This window comes from Doryrhamphus excisus, chromosome 15 (assembly GCF_030265055.1).
Source record: "Doryrhamphus excisus isolate RoL2022-K1 chromosome 15, RoL_Dexc_1.0, whole genome shotgun sequence".
NCBI classification, from domain to species: Eukaryota; Metazoa; Chordata; class Actinopteri; order Syngnathiformes; family Syngnathidae; genus Doryrhamphus; species Doryrhamphus excisus.
Window position 1 is genome coordinate 5466065 of NC_080480.1, and position 17000 is coordinate 5483064.

The 17000-nt window shown below is 41.3% G+C and overlaps 1 protein-coding gene across 4 annotated transcripts; it reads left to right on the forward strand.

The window, feature by feature from the left end:
• Positions 1 to 1626: 1626 nt before the first annotated feature.
• LOC131103734 (centriolar coiled-coil protein of 110 kDa-like) lies at positions 1627 to 11404 on the forward strand. 4 transcript variants are annotated; one of them, XM_058050226.1, is made up of 14 exons: positions 1627 to 1813; positions 2287 to 2439; positions 2723 to 2911; positions 4060 to 5086; positions 5160 to 5275; positions 5502 to 5661; positions 6420 to 6529; positions 6627 to 6743; positions 7421 to 7516; positions 7594 to 7710; positions 7942 to 8015; positions 8086 to 8151; positions 9347 to 9403; positions 9549 to 11404. In XM_058050226.1, the coding sequence occupies exons 2-14, from the start codon at positions 2314 to 2316 to the stop codon at positions 9631 to 9633; spliced, it is 2340 nt and encodes a 779-aa protein (XP_057906209.1). In that variant the 5' UTR covers positions 1627 to 1813; positions 2287 to 2313; the 3' UTR covers positions 9634 to 11404. The 4 variants fall into 4 exon arrangements, with proteins under 4 accessions (XP_057906209.1, XP_057906213.1, XP_057906211.1 ...); XM_058050230.1 differs by having other exon boundaries at positions 5502 to 5655; XM_058050228.1 differs by having other exon boundaries at positions 1659 to 1699.
• The last annotated feature ends 5596 nt before the right edge of the window (positions 11405 to 17000 follow it).

Sequence of the window (17000 nt, forward strand, 5' to 3'; positions counted from 1 at the left end):
ACTGATAAAATATAGAGTTTAACCATGTCAGTATCAGCCCCCGTAGCTGTCCACTCAGAGCGCGCTGCTCTGGTATCATGCCCGTGAAACAACCAATCAGAGAACAGCGCACGAGTGCTTCTCCAGTCACCAAAAAACCCAAACTTGATTAATGGAACTTTAATTGTCAGACATTGATAAGATAAGACTGTTGATAAAATATTATTGTTGAAATATTTTTGCAATTATTGTGTTTACACTATTTAGATATAAAACATGTAATAAAATGAACATTTTCTGGAAACAAAATGGTCTTTTGATTAAATAGTACGTGATAATAAGCTCATGATTAAATAGTATGTGATAATAAGATCATCACATCCCTTTCAGAGTTTGAGAAAACCATGAAAGAGGTTGTAGGTGAACGCAAAGTGTCGTTTGTTGATGACCTCATCGGTGCCGGCGAGGTGTGCAACAGACTGCAAGCCTACAAGCATTTCAGCAAAGAAACACTGACCTCTTCCTGTATGGAACTCATAGGTAAGTAAGTGCTTGGCGAGTCCTCGTTCATTCAGGCATACGTTGCATTGGATGATTTATACGTTCTAGATTCCCACTACGAGGAGTTTCACGCCGCTTTGATGAGTGCTAAACCACAGCAACTGGATGTGGTTCTTTGTTATGAGAAGTCCACGGCGTGCATTGGAGTGAAACGACACTCCTTTGAGGTAAGGTAACGCTCTCTGAGGTTGCTCTGTTACGGCTCTATGGTTATCATCATACCTTTCCATGGTGGCGTCACACACACATCACTGTACTTATATAGTGACATATACTATGACGCTATGCCTCCATCTTTACACCAAATATACAGTTTTAAGTGATTCCTTTGGCATAAATATTCTTGTGTTTATTCTGTGCAAACTATTCCAACAGTGATCTTTTTATCTTGTGACAGGATTCCACAACCAAGTTTACGGACAGCCATATTGATGCTCTACTCAATGACAACAAGGAAAACATGCGCATTGCTCAACCTATACGGCCTGGTTCAAAAGATGAGTTGTAAAAAGAGTTATTGTTGTGAAATGTGTCAGACAACTATATATATATAATTAAAAAAAATATTATTATTATAAAAATCTATTTAGTTCAGGAATTTTATATTTGTAAGATCATTTTGGTGGAAGAAGAAATAAAGTGATGGAGATTGTGAAAACTACAAAGACTCATTTATTTACCCTATTGCAGAATACAGTTCATAAACTACATTGAGTATTTTTCGTTGTTATGATTATTGCAGCCATGTTTTATGTTATTGTTGTTTTTATTATATTAAAGAGAATTTAAAAGAGGTAGATATAGCTTTAATTCCTTATCAACGAATTCACTGTAGTTAATTATGAATCAGATAACAGCGAGCTAGTTCCATTTCTCTTTAACGTACAACCTCTACTATTGTCTAACTCCTTTTATATATTATAAAAACGTATATTTTGTCATTAACAGTATTTATTATTTTTAAAGAGTTATATATGTATTTATATAGAAATCTAGGCCCGATTGTAAGGAATAAATCTCATATAGAAAAACAACAAGGTGGTGTGTAAAGCATGTTGGAACGCAGCCCGCTTGCTGTTGCTAGGAGGCGCTGTTGTAGCCCGGAAGAGGCGACGTCGACGGTGATGTACAAGCCGGGAAGAAAGACGAGAAACCCAAGGTTTTTTATCACTGCCGTCGCTTTATCGGCTTTCAACACACACTAGGAGTGTTTTGACACCGAAGGAACGTATAAAATATAACAGAGAAGACGTCGTTTTGTCCCCCTAATTAGGTAGGAAATTCGTGTGTGTGGGGGATAGGGATTGGAGGGAAGGGTGGATCAGCTGTCTCATCATGTGTGCACATCTGTACTACAACGTCCTGAAATAGCTATACAAAAACATATTCTTGTATTATATCATCATTATAGTCATCTAAATGTGATTAAATATGAATGTGGGGCAGTGGGACTCCATGTGGTGTTATTCAAAGCTTGACCGTTTGACCCAGTAATGTGGTGGCTATTGATTTTCATCACTATTTATTTTCATTTAAAAAGCCATTACAGACATTTTACAAGGCTGGAGATATACACATGAGAGACAGACGTCAGCTATGAGTCAAGCAAGGAATGTCAGGAATGTGATGAGTGTGATAAAATGACTATAAAGCAGACAGACCCTCCTTTGTTTCCACTGTAACGCTGCTGTCTCAACTCACATTAGCATCCTTTAACACTCCATGTCATATACATTTTATCCACAGATTCATGCATAGTGGGCGAATTCAAAGATGGAAAGCTACGAGGAGTTCTGTCTGCAAAGAGTGTCAATGCTGCAGGAGAAGGGGACATTTGAGCCGCTCGCCAAGACTTACTCCGTTATCGTCTTCTGTGGGAAGGCTGTTCTGTCACCTGTGGTAAGGGTCAAATCAGTCCATATTTGGTGTTGAGAATGCTGGAATATACAGTGAACCCTGTGTTGTAATTAGAGATGCTTTCAATGAAAAACAGCTAAGCGTTATCTGAGACGTACATGTGGCCACTGAAGTCCTAATCAGATGAATGGACGCCAGGGAAAGAGAGGAACTGCCGATGAGGAACATCAAGTCTATCTTTTGTGTCATGACATCCTGTTTTGACCACGACTCTATACTGAGGAGAAGGGAAACTACACAATGTTCAAATGTCAACTTTTTACAGTTGAATGCAGAGCAGCGTCACGAGATGTGCAACTTCAGAAGGATGGCCGTTCAGCGAGAAGCGGACCAGAGGAATCAGCAGCGGAACAAGCTTCCTGTTCAAGTTGTGGCGAGTGGTATCACGCAATCAGGAGATTTAGCAGATAAAGAAACTAAAGAAACACAAGACAACGAGAAACCACTTTGCAAGGTACATTTCATACAGAAGTTAGCATTCATTCATTCATTCATTTTCTACCGCTTTTCCTCACGAGGGTCGCGGGGGGTGCTGGAGCCTATCCCAGCTGTCTTCGGGCAAGAGGCGGGGTATTCATACCTATGGACAATTTGGAGTCGCTAATTAACCTAGCATGTTTTTGGAATGTGGGAGGAAACCGGAGTACCCGGAGAAAAGAACATGCAAACTCCACACAAAGATGGCCGAGGGTGGAATTGAACCCTGGTCTCCTAGCTGTGAGGTCTGCTAACCACTCGACCGCCGTGCCACCAGAAGTTAGCATGTTTCGGTCAAAGTATAGGTGGAGTTCTATCTTGTAGCATTAGGCACACTAGGCTAAAAATGCATGATGAGGGTTTTATTTAGTCCACTCAACTTCCAAAGCTTGTGGCTCTTGTTACTTTGGACTCTGGTTTGTTTGCTTTACAACCAAGTGGAGGAGTTCAAGTACTTCAGAGTTTTGTTCACGAGATTGACAGGCGGATTGGTGCGGCGTCTACAGTGATGCGGACTCTGCATTGGTCCATCATGGTGAAGTGGGACCTCAGCCAAAAGGCAAAGCTCTTAATTCGATCTACGTTCCTACCCTCACCTACGGTCATGAGTTTTGAGTAGTGACCGAAAGGTCAAGATCATGGATACAAGTGTCCTCCATACGGTGCATGGGCTCTCCCTTAGAGATGGGATTAGAAGCACTGTCATCTGTGAGGAACTCGGCTTGTCCGAGCATTTGGTCAGGATTCCTCTGGGAAAACCAGGATACGGTGGAGAGATGGCGTCTCTCGACTGACCGTGGAATGTCTTGGGATCTGCTAGGAGGAACTGGATGAGGTAGCCCGGGTGAGGGAAGTCTGGCCTTAGGCTGCTTCCCCCACAACCCAACCCCGGATTAATAGATCATGTATGGATGTATGCAGGGGGGCCTTAGGAATATGGTCTTGGTGCGAATCTTCATCCACTGGGTTTGTGCCACACATACTCCTACAGCTACTGAGTTCTGTCAATGGTCAAGAATCTATGCATGTTTTCTTCCACTTATCCAGGGTCACAAACTGGATCTGACTCAGGAGGGGGGGGGCACAATGTCAGGCTGTTCATTGCATATTTTCATCCCAAAACAGGTACAACAATTACCAATGGACGGGCTTGAAAAGTCATCAGCTTCCAAACCAGCAACCTTGTGCGGTTACACCCTGATCACCGACTCACCCAGCCTTCCCAAAGACCCTGGTATTGGCCTTCAAGCTAATCTTCAGCTAATCAGTCCAACCGTTCCCAATGGTCTCATAGCTGGTGATGAGGAGAGGGTAGAGACCGAAGACAAGAGCGATGAAGAAGACATGAGTTTGGACAGTCTTCTCAAGCAAACAAAAGAAGATTACCAACAGAGTACAAATGGTTCAGAAGTTCTCATCCCAACATCTGAGGCCAACTCAGAGAAAGAGAGCCCAAAGGGGGGTGTAGAGTTTGGTTTTAGTTTGCACCACAGCCCTCTTGGCGCACCACAGACCCCCTTCCATCAAACTGTGCATGATCCTCAACAGCCTTTATCACCTTGTATTCCAGATCATCTAATAAGGCGGCCCAGTCCAGAGTCTAGCTTCAGTCCGCATGTACAGAGACGTAAACCACGGCCATTTTCTACTGGGAATATAAATATCTCATTCCTCGGAATGACAGGGGATAGATCTGGACTGTCAGATCCGAATCACTGGAGCTCAGTAGAGACTGAAAGTGTTCTCAACAGAAGGGGCAGTCGCCAATCCTCTTTCTGTGCATCCAGTCCAGTTCGGGAAAAAAACAGTCCCATGAGCCCCTCAGGTCCCAGCCCGATTGGGCAACCTGAACGTCTGTCGTCAACATTTCGCCGGCGGTCCCACACCATGGACAGTCAGCTGGGTACTAACCAAGCTGGATCCGATCACATTGACCGAAGTCAAGAGAGGACACCTCGCTTCATGGCAGGGGTCGTCACCATCTCTCCTTCAAGTAGACGGAACTTGAACGCTCCGTTAAACAAGTCATACAAGCTTGAGAATCGATCACCGTATCTGCAGCAGGCTCATGTTACTCCTGAGTTAACTCAGGCTAAGCACAGGACGGACCTTGATGATCCTCAAGGACCATGTGACCTGCATGCCAACACAGGTCTGTCTAATTTTCACCAAGAGTGAATAAATAAAGAGCTTAAAAGTACTTTAATGCATGTTTTTGCACGCAGAGGAGACCCAGAGGCGAGCTCTGGAGAACATGCAAAGGCGATTGGAAGAAGAACACGCCTTGCAAATGTCCATGCTGCTGGCCGAGCAGGAAAAAGAGCAACAGCGCCTTCGTTTGGTGAGCACACAGCATCACGATGAACAGTGTTGCTTTGCTTTTCTTTCTTTTAAATGAATGACAATGAATGACAAAGGGCACAGGAATGGCATTTTGAATTCATTAATTCTGGGTCATGTGACATGACCAGGAATAAGAATCCGAACAGATCTATGTTGCTACCTAAGTCGAACCTTCTGATGGATTTTTTGGTACACAAAAACATTGTGTTTTTTTTTTGACCAAGGAACTGGAGGACACTGAAAGAAGACTTCGTGAACAGGAGTCGGTGCGTCTCCTGACCTCTGATGCCTGCAGGTGGAACGGACTTCCAGGAGTGAGCATGTCCACCTCCGGGATAAGTCCTGCTCATGTCCCAGCTGAGCGATCACCAGGATACAGTATGGGTACCACATCATCAACTTATAGATAGATGGATGGATGGATGGATTACTATTATATATAAAATAAAATAAAATAAAATAAAATAAAATAAAATAAAATAAAATAAAATAAAATAAAATAAAATAAAATAAAATAAAATAAAATAAAATAAAATAAAATAAAATAAAATAAAATAAAATAAAATAAAATAAAATAAAATAAAATAAAATAAAATAAAATAAAATAAAATAAAAAAAAGCACGGCAGTCGAGTGGTTAGCGTGCAGACCTCACAGCTAGGAGACCAGGGTTCAATTCCACCCTCGGCCATCTCTGTGTAGAGTTTGCATGTTCTCCCCGTGCATGCGTGGGTTTTCCTCCCATATTCCAAAAACATGCTAGGTTAATTGGCTACTCCAAATTGTCCATAGGTATGAATGTGAGTGTGAATGGTTGTTTGTCTACATGTGCCCTGTGATTGACTAGCCACCAGTCCAGGGTGTACCCCTCCTCTCGCCCAAAGACAGCTGGGATAGGCTCCAGCACCCCCGCGACCCTTGTGAGGAAAAAGCGGTAGGAAATGAATGAATGAATGAAAATAAAATAAAATAAAATAAAATAAAATAAAATAAAATAAAATAAAATAAAATAAAATAAAATAAAATAAAATAAAATAAAATAAAATAAAATAAAATAAAATAAAATATTTATTATATTAATAAATTATAATTATATTATATATTATAGCTGTGACCATATCCCTTGTTTCAATCTCTTTCCAGGTTTTCCAAGTCCTATCAGTCCTAATGTGACCTCTCCCTCAGTCCAGTCTCCTACCTTCCTTCGAGGGTCCATTTGGGCATCTGGCAAACCTCACACAAGGCTAAGTCAGGTGACTGTTTGTATGATCACTGTGATGTTATGCCCTCAAACCCTCTTCGTGCTCCCGTCCCTAGCTCTGTTGTACTCTTGTTTGTACTGACTGCCAGGTTCTGACAGCAGAACAACAGAGAGCGTTGTGTCGAATCGGCGCCATCGCCCGTGGCTTCCTCATAAGAAGGATGCTGAAAACGCACAAGGTCAAACATCTGCGTCAGACCATCACGGTGAGACTGAAAGAAAACTAATTTCCAACTAAAGTACCAGGATTTTGTTACTTGTAGTTCCTGGAGTGTAAAGGATCCAGTTGTCCATTTTGTTTGAAAGTTTGAGACCAGAACTAATGGTATCGTTTCACTTTGAAAAATATATTAATAAATGATCACTGTTTTGTGTTTGACTTTGGCCTGTTATTAGTTAAATTCATGTAGTATTCTACACCGGTCAGTAGGTGTCAGTAATGTTACGTACATGAATGAGACATTATCTTACATCACATTACCTTAACTTGTATTGCATGGAATCAGTCAAAAATGTTTTCCTCCCATTCTGTGTGGAAGTGGTATGATTTTCGCTGCTTACTTAGTCCCTTCTTCCGTACTCAGTCTTTGTTAAGTTTAAATTAAGTCGTTTGGACGCTAACTAGTGAGCTTGGCAGCTTACTATACTTTAAAAAACGTCCGTCTCTTGCGTCCCTGAAGTTTAAAACAAGTTTAATTATCATTTCAGGAGCAATGTCTTTTTATTTTGCCATCTTTATCAAAAGCCACATCATAAATAATGGGTTCTACCTACCTATTTCTCCACAAGGTGCTGGAATTTGAGTCATGTGTATGTTTGACTTAAAAATTCTCCCGCATGACCACAGTGTTTAAATCCGAATATGTAATGTATGTCCTCACAGGATACACAGGCGTTCATTAGTTCCTTCCAGAGCGAAGCTCCATTTAAAAGAGTCTCGGAACAGGATCTTTGCCTACAAGAAAGAGTCCGAGCGCAGGTATGAAATGTGGAATACGTACGTGCCAACAGTCCGACTCTCCTTTTTCTTGAGCTGTGGATGTTTTGTTCCTTCAGTTGCGTGCAGCCCTTTACGACATTCATGAACTCTTCTTTGAAATGCCTTTGGAGGATCGATTAGCCTTGCTGCAGCAGGACAGAGAGCTCTGTGTCGAGAAGAAGCTGCGAGACATGGTAACCGACGACGACATGCAACGCCAGATGCCAGATTTACTTAGTTCTTCTCACACAAGTTTCATGTGCACAATTATTCCACCTGGTGGCACTGTTACTTAGAAGTTATGCAATTCTACTAGCTTTTCCCCTCACTCCGTATGTGCACTTGACTTGAAATTTCTCATACATTTCATGTTGAATAACATTAATAATCCAGCCTAAATGTGACTAATTGCATCAAATGTGCAGGACAAAGCTAAGAGCCACAAAGAGAAAGTCATTCTGTCTGCTGCTACGCAAAGAGCTCTGGACAGGAAAAAGAGGTAATATCAGGAAATAACGTTTGTAGGAATGGCATCCAGATTAGTGACATCACTGTGGATTTTCTTTCAGGGAGGGGGAATCACCGGGACAGGCGAGAAAGGTCATGCAGAAGCCAAAAAGTCCTACCCCTATCAGGTACTGGAAGTTTTGCACGCCCCAAAACAAACAAAAATATCCCTTCTTTATATACAAAGTGGACATGCATTCAGTGTGAAGGTCCCCCGGAAAGATTCTCACAACAAGGTACATGATGAAACAACTAGATTACAAAACAAAAACTGTAAAAAAAAAACTCAGGTCAGGGTAGAGATTCATACCCCCTTCTGGAGGGGTCCCTAAACCCCCAAAACAAACAGAAATATCCCTTGTTTATAGTATACAAAGTGAACATGCATTCAATAGAATTTCAGTAATTTGTACTACCCTGTTTGATTATGAATATTTAATGCTCGTTAGTTCCCTCCAGAGTGAAGGTACCCTGAAAAGATTCTCACAACAAGGTCTTTGTCCACATGATGAAACAACTAGATTACAAAACGAAAACTGTTATAAAACCTCAGGTCAGGTTAGAGATTCATACCCCCTTTTGGAGGGGTCCCTAAACCCCCAAAACAAACAAGAATATCCCTTTTTTACAGTATACAAAGTGAACATGCATTCAGTAGAATTTCAGTAATTTGTACTACCATTTTTGATTATGAATATTTGTGAAGGTCCCCCGTAAAGATTCTCACAACAAGGTCTCTGTCCACATAAAACATCAGGTCAGGTTAGAGATTCATACCCCCTTCTGGAGGGGTCCCTAAACCCCCAAAACAAACAAAACTATCCATTGTTTACAGTATACAAAGTGAACATATTCAATAGAATTTCAGTAATTTGTACTACCCTATTTGATTATGAATATTTAATGCTCGTTAGTTCCCTCCAGGTCAGGTTAGAGATTCATACCCCCTTCTGGAGGGGTCCCTAAACCCCCAAAACAAACAAAAATATCCCTTGTTTACAGTATACAAAGTGAACATATTCAGTAGTATTTTAGTAATTTGTAGCTACCCGGTTTGATTATGAATATTTAATGCTTGTTAGTTCCCTCCAGTGTGAAGGTCCCCTGAAAAGATTCTCACAACAAGGTCTCTGTCCACATGATGAAACAACTAGATTACAAAACAAAAACTGTTATAAAACCTCAGGTCAGGTTAGAGATTCATACCCCTTTCCGGAGGGGTCCCTAAACCCCCAAAACAAACAAAAAATGTCCCTTGTTTACATCCTAGTGTCTATACCTTTCCTGTGCCTAGAAATCTGCACTGATTTATTCCTTTCCTAGAGTTCAGAAGTCGAGCCAAGTCCAAAAATCTGTTCCGAGCCAGCTAAACCGCCAGGGGTGAGTCCATTTTATCCTTAACTGAAGCTAACTTTTGCCTGCCATGCTGCAGTTGATGTAAAAGTACAGCAGAAACTCCCCTGACACGCAACATTTTGGCTTCATCCCCAACTTGATGTGACAAGTCTGTGTGGTCTCCTGGCAGGAGCTGGTACAAAAAGACCCCGGAAACGAGAGTCAAGCGCATGGACAACATGAAGAACCTGAAGAAGCAGCATTCTCTGGGCTAACAGGTGGCAATAATGTCCTCTTAGGACCACTACTAGTCTATTTCATAGCATATTTGATAACTTATACTGTATATTAGGCAGTGGAATCATGTGATTCTTACCAGCCAATTAGTGAAGAGACGTATAATAATAACAGTGAAAACCTTTGAATTTATTCAATATAAACATATAATAAGAAAATAATGACAATTTGGAAAAAACATTACCAAAGGTAATTGTTGTCATTAGTGTCCATATAGTCGCATTAAAATATATTCTACAATTGTAGGGATCAACTATATAAAAATGTGCCTAAAGAGCTATACCTTTAGTCTGAAATGAATTTATTAGCTATCGGGGTGCATAAACATCCATAAGTGCTGTAAGTATTATAAGTATGACAGGGCATTTACATTCATATGGACTTTTAAACATGTTGCCTTTTTTGCATATTATTAGCATCCATTTTTAGATTTTGCCTTACGTTTATGCCAAATTACAAGAACTTTGAATGTATTTGATTGTATTTTGTTTACATACTGACAAACATTTTATTTATTATAGCGTCCTTAATTTTTAATTATTTTTATTTTAATATTTATTTTTTTCCCTTGTGATGTAATATTATATTTATTCACTTAATTTTATTACTTTTTTCTCACAAAATTATAACTTTATTCTTGTAATATAGGTCAACTTTCTTATTGTGGTATTTATATCATTTATTTGTTTTGCTTTTCAGTGCCTACATTTATTAAGAATTATGACTTTTTTTAAATGGCCCAAAAATGTAAGTAGAAAGTAGAAATGTTTTTTAAAAAAAACTGTACTACAATGATGAAATATAGTATTATAGAGTTCCCACATAAAATATATCTGCATATTCATCATGACTAATGACCAACATGAGTAATTTCCTTTTCATTCATTCATTCATTTTCAACCGCTTATCCTCACGATATTTTCTATGATTGGAATAAATGATGAATTATGGATTTTCCAATTGTAAATGTGAAACAGAAAATGCACAGAAAATGTGTAGGAAAGCCCGTGCAGGTGTGTTAATTCCACAAGTGAAGTCAGGTGTGGAAGTCCATCAGCTGGTCTCCATCTTCATCACTGAGTGTGACTTTAAAAAGCATGTGACCTCAGCACTAGTTAGTCTTCTTCTACCTCTTTGATCCATAGCACATCGTCTTTCAAGGACTTGACTTTATATGAAAAAACTGTCTCAATATAAATACAGATTTAAAGAAAATACAGACTAGACCCTTTCAGACCAGGTTTTAGTGTGTTCCTGTCATCCCCCTTTCAATAATCTCTCTGATGTCCATTTATTTATTAAATTAAATAAACCATTCCCTCAGCCGTAGAACTCTGGTCATATGCTGCCCTCTGTTGGTGACATAGTGTTATTACATGCTGCCTATTAAAAGCAGAGGCAGAACATGCTGCTACTCTTAGTGCAAACAGTCAATGTAGATTTTTTTTGTGGAGGAGGGAGTTAGAGGGAGAAAAGTGATGTTTTGTGTGTGAATATATTACATACAGTCATACTAATGCTAATAATAGTATTCATGCAATAATCATATGATGCCCCACCTCTTTTAAAAAAAAAACATTAAAAAAATTGTTAGACGTGTCTGAGTGTCATGATAATCGCTCACCATGGGGACAAAATAATCTGGTGGTTTCTCAGCATAATCGGTCAATTTTAAAGATTAAAATCTGCCTATTATTGTTTTTTTTTAAATATATTTTTAAATTCTATCACTTAAAAAAACATTTTTGTCTTTAATATTTCAACACTATGCTACTAAAATGACATTTTTCCTCATTATTCTGGTATTATGACTTTTTATTATATATATTAAATTCTAATTATAAATTATATTCATGATTATATAGATACATACATAAATATATATACATAAATAATATTAAAAATATATAAATATATTTTTATTATTAGATTACAACTTTTTGGATCAATATTTACATTTTAAATATCATAAAATTACTGCACTTTCTTTGTTTGTTTACATTTCTTTTGTTAAATTATATTTGTTGAATGTCCATCCATTCATTTTCTGTGCTGCTTATCCTCACTAGGGTGGTGGGGTTATGCTGGAGTCTATCCCAGCTGTCTTGGGGCAAGAGGTGGGGTACACCCTGGACTGGTGGCCAGCCAATCACAGGGCACATATAGACAAACAACCATTCACACTCACATTCATACCTACTCCATGAAGTAAATGAATGTTGAAATGAATGAAATATGAAGTTTTCCTTTTGAAGAGCCAGAAAAGCATATTTTCCTCATGGTGGTCGCCATTGGAAACGCTATGAAAAAAAGGAAAGTCCTGTTGACATTGCTCAAAAGCCGTGGAATGACTTTTTTTTAAATTAGCAAAGTGTTTGAGAGAACCATTCATGCTGTCTCTTCACGCCATTTACACTGTAAACAAATGTGACATGCTGGGAGTTTAGTGCTGAATCAGCACACAAGACAACGTGTTCCATACTGACCCGGGTTAGACTTTCCATAGGCCGTCCATGCTGCCCATTGATGCCTTTATGACCTCTTTAATCAAAGCTTTGACTGATTGAGCATATTGACAGACCAAAATACATCCACAAACATCTACGCTTCTATTTTTACCGAACTGATGAGTCTTGGCTAAGTCTTTATGTGCTAGCCTTTATGTGTTATGCAAAGTCATGAATACTTTAAATCACTTGGAAATGTAAATTACATTTAACTCAATTCTCAGTGGTGGGAATATGTAGCTACAAATATGACCTACAGGTCTTGGTCTAATTTTTATTTTTTATCATTCCTTCAAAAAAAATTGCCCATCAATTCTGAGCAGGCTAAAAAGCTAGTAAAGCTATCAAGCTGTTCTCTATTTCCAGCTGCTAAATGATTTTCCTTCTCCAGGAGAGTAAACATAATAAAGCTAAAAGTGAGTGTGGGATCTCCTCGCTGACAGAAGCACTAAAGAGCGTCAGTGTTTGCTTGGGGTTTCTTCACAAACACGGAAAGACTTTGAGGAAGAGCAGCTGACTCCATTCACTCATTTCCAGGCTTCCTTTTTCCACCAAAGCAAACATGACACAGGAGAAATTCCTCCTTCCAAAAAAAGAGCATCAATATTTGCTGTACCGGTGAGGACCAGCCTACCGGTTAGCATGTGGCTAAGATGCGCCACTCGTACCTGCGCCCGCTTCCTGCACGCTTTAACCCTCTTTAGGGCACACTTCCTGCACACTTTAACCCTCTTTAGGGCACGCTTCCTGCACGCTTTAACCCTCTTTAGGGCACGCTTTAACCCTATTTAGCAAACGCTTCCTGGCGCTTTAACCTTCTTTAGCGCACACTTTCTCCACACTTTAACCCTTTTTAGGGCACGATTCCTGCACGCTTTAACACTTTTTTGTGCCCACTTCCTGCACTCTTTAACCCCCTTTAGCGCCGGCTTTTACCCTCTTTAGTGCCCAGTTGCTGCACACTTTAACCCTCTTTAGGGCACGCTTCAGCCCTCTTTAGCGCCCGGTTCCTGACGCTTTAACCCTCTTTAGGGCACGCTTTAACCCTATTTAGCACACGCTTCCTGACGCTTTAACCCTCTTTAGTGCACACTTTCTCCACACTTTAACCCTTTTTAGGGCACGCTTCCTGCACGCTTTCACCCTTTTTTGTGCCCACTTCCTGCACGCTTCAACACTTTTTTGTGCCCACTTCCTGCACTCTTTAACCCCCTTTACGCCTGCTTTTACCCTCTTTAGTGCCCAGTTCCTGCACGCTTTAACCCTCTTTAGGGCACGCTTCAACCCTCTTTAGTGCCCGCTTCCTGACGCTTTAACCCTCTTTAGGGCACGCTTTAACCCTATTTAGCACACGCTTCCTGACGCTTTAACCCTCTTTAGTGCACACTTTCTCCACATTTTAACCCTTTTTAGGGCACGCTTCCTGCACGCTTTAACCCTTTTTTGCGCCCACTTCCTGCACGCTTTAACACTTTTTTGTGCCCACTTCCTGCACTCTTTAACCCCCTTTTATGCCTGCTATTACCCTCTTTAGTGCCCAGTTCCTGCACGCTTTAACCCTCTTTAGTGCCCAGTTGCTGCACACTTTAACCCTCTTTAGGGCACGCTTCAACCCTCTTTAGCCCCCGCTTCCTGACGCTTTAACCCTCTTTAGGGCACGCTTTAACCCTATTTAGCACACGCTTCCTGACGCTTTAACCCTCTTTAGTGCACACTTTCTCCACACTTTAACCCTTTTTAGGGCATGCTTCCTGCACGCTTTAACCCTTTTTTGCGCCCACTTCCTGCACGCTTCAACACTTTTTTGTGCCCACTTCCTGCACTCTTTAACCCCCTTTTATGCCTGCTTTTACCCTCTTTAGTGCCCAGTTCCTGCACGCTTTAACCCTCTTTAGCGCCTGCTTTTACCATCTTTGGCGCCCACTTCCTACATGCTTAAACCCTGTTTAATGCCCACTTCCTGCACGCTTAAACCCTGTTTAACGCCCACTTCCTGCACGCTTAAACCCTGTTTAACGCCCACTTCCTGCACGCTTAAACCCTGTTTAACGCCCACTTCCTGCACGCTTTAATCCTTTGTTGTACCCGCTTCCTGCGCACTTTAACCCTCTTTAGTGCCCACTTCCTGCAAATTTTAACTCTCTTTAGTGTCCACTTCCTGCACGCTTTAACCCTTTTTAGCGCCCGCTTTAACCCTTTTTAGCGCCCGCTTTAACCCTTTTTAGCGCTCGCTTTAACCCTCTTAAGCGCCCGCTTCCTGCACGCTTTAACCCTCTTTAGGGCCCATTAGCGCCTTAGTGCAGTATTGTACTTTTTTTCATAACTTTTTAATACATGATTACTTTATTCTTATATTCTTCATTAAAATATGTTAAAGTTGTAATTCATTTTTTCCAACTATAAATATATACTATAAAAATATACTATATATATATATATTCTGTCCTGTAGGGGGGGTCCAAATGCAGCACAAGACTGTCAGCCTCTAAACATACTGTAGATTTTTTTGTGGAGGAGGGAGTGAGAGGAAAAAAAGTGATGTTTTGTGTGTGTGGATATATTACATACATCATGCATACATACATCATACATACATACATCATACATACATCACATCAGGTTCCTGCTTGTTGTTTATTTTGATGAAGATTGTTTTTCTTTAAATTGAGAACGCCAGCACAGCAAAAAGCTAAACTGGGGGGGTTGGAGTGGCTTTCCGTCTCCGTGCTCCGTCTTCTCTTTGCATCGTCTTTCACGGCCGTGTCGCCGGGTCAAGTGCGGGGGTCACATGGGTGTGCTGCCATGTGGCGTCTTCATACGACAACACACACACATGAGCTGGGAATACACACACACACACATCCAGGCTAGGGCAAATGTGCGCCACCCACGTCCAGGGTGCAGTAAAGCAGGGGGCCAGCAGGTACTAACAGGTACTATTTCTAGCTCGGATACCACATGGTGCCGGGAAGATTATATACTGGCATTGTCCAACTACTACAGTCTCCACAGGTTTTCTTGCTGCCCTCAGTCTCCTCTTGGATAAAATCTACAATTGACATTCATCCAGGAGACACCTGGCAACCTGAAAACCTCACTCCCCGACACCTTAAGAGCTGGATGTCAAGTATTTTTGAGCTCGGCTTGCTTAGATTTCATGTTTTTTTCTGTGTTTTATATTTCATTCATTCATTCATTCATTTTCTACCGCTTTTCCTCACGAGGGTCACGGGGATGCTGGAGCCTATCCCAGCTGTCTTCGGGCGAGAGGCGGGGTACACCCTGGACTGGTGGCCAGCCAATCACAGGGCACATATAGACAAACAACCATTCACACTCACATTCATACCTATGGACAATTTGGAGTCGCTAATTAATCTAGCATGTTTTTGGAATGTGGGAGGAAACCGGAGTACCTGGAGAAAACCCACGCATGCACAACGGGGAGAACATGCAAACTATACACAGAGATGGCCGAGGGTGGAATTGAACCCTGGTCTCCTTAGCTGTGAGGCCTGCGCGCTAACCACTAGACCGCCGTCCTGCCTTTTATATTTCATGTGACTCAAAAAAAAAAAAAATGGAGGTGACCCAAGACTTTTGCACGGCACCGTGCACGCCACAAGTTGAAAAGGCGGCTTCCTGCTCAGATCAAGTCCTTGCATGTTTTGCATCATAGTGGTGAAATATCTTTCACTCATCCCTCCGCTTTCATTCCGCCTCCCCCCTTTCCTTTTTTCCTCTGGGTTGCTAAAAGCGCTGACAGTGCGCTTCTCTGCAAGTGTGTGCGCCGTATTGTTCCTCCTCCCTCCTCCTCCTCCTCCTCTTCTTCATTTTGATGGGAAAAGCATGAAAAAACAAAGTCATGAGGCTGAGTGAGACCCTCCTGTTCTCTGTTTCATCTTTCTTTCTCCTTCTCTACGCGTGTTATCACCTCTCCAGATGTCAGCGATGCTCTTTGCAGATCCGCTGCAGGTGTGTGTGTGTGTGTGTGTGTGTGTGTGTGTGTGTGTGTGTGTGTGTGGGCCTTTCTTGTGCCTCTTCTGGGACAAACTGTACTACTTCCTCGCCCACGTAACAAATCCAGAAGAAGCAGGAAGCCACCTGCCCAAGGGTGCAAACAAAAAAGATGAGGGACCAACTACTGGAGTAGCAAGATGACAAAATCCTCATGCTGGAGCCTATCCCAGCTGTCTTTGGGCGAGAGGCGAGGTTACATCCTTGACTGACTGGTGGCCAGCCAATCATAGGGCACATATAGACAAACAACCATTCACACTCACATTCATACCTATGGACAATTTGGAGTCGCTAATTAAGCTAGCATGTTTTTGGAATGTGGGAGGAAACCGGAGTACTCGGACAAAACCTAGACATGGCCTAGGGTGGAATTGAACTTGGGTTTCCTACCTGTGAGGCTTGCGCGCTAACCACTCAATCACCGTGCAGCCTGGTTTAAATTACATTCATTTATTCATTTTCTACCGCTTATCCTCACGAGGGTGGCGGGGGTGCTAGAGCCTATCCCAGCTGTCACCCTGGACTGGTGGCCAACCAATCACAGGGCACATATAGACAAACAACCATTCACACTCACATTCATACCTATGGACAATTTGGAGTCGCTAATTAACCTAAAATGGTTTTGGAATGTGGGAGGAAACCGGAACATGCAAATTCCACACAGAGATGGCCGAGGGTGGAATTGAACTCCGGTCTCCTAGCTGTGTGGCCCGCGCGCTAACCACTCATGCTAATGCTGCTTCTTGCTTTATTTTATTATTAACTTTTAACCATGTACTACACAGTCCTTCATTAGGTTCTTTCTTTTTAAAATG

What these genes read in the sequence shown, in the direction of transcription:
- LOC131103734 (XM_058050226.1), top strand. Translation starts at nt 2,314, where the DNA reads ATGGAAAGCTACGAGGAGTTCTGTCTGCAAAGAGTGTCAATGCTGCAG. An exon ending in ATCTGCGTCAGACCATCACG is followed by an intron (nt 6,744 to 7,420) that starts GTGAGACTGAAA and finishes ATGTCCTCACAG; the next exon opens with GATACACAGGCGTTCATTAG. An exon ending in GCTCTGGACAGGAAAAAGAG is followed by an intron (nt 8,016 to 8,085) that starts GTAATATCAGGA and finishes ATTTTCTTTCAG; the next exon opens with GGAGGGGGAATCACCGGGAC.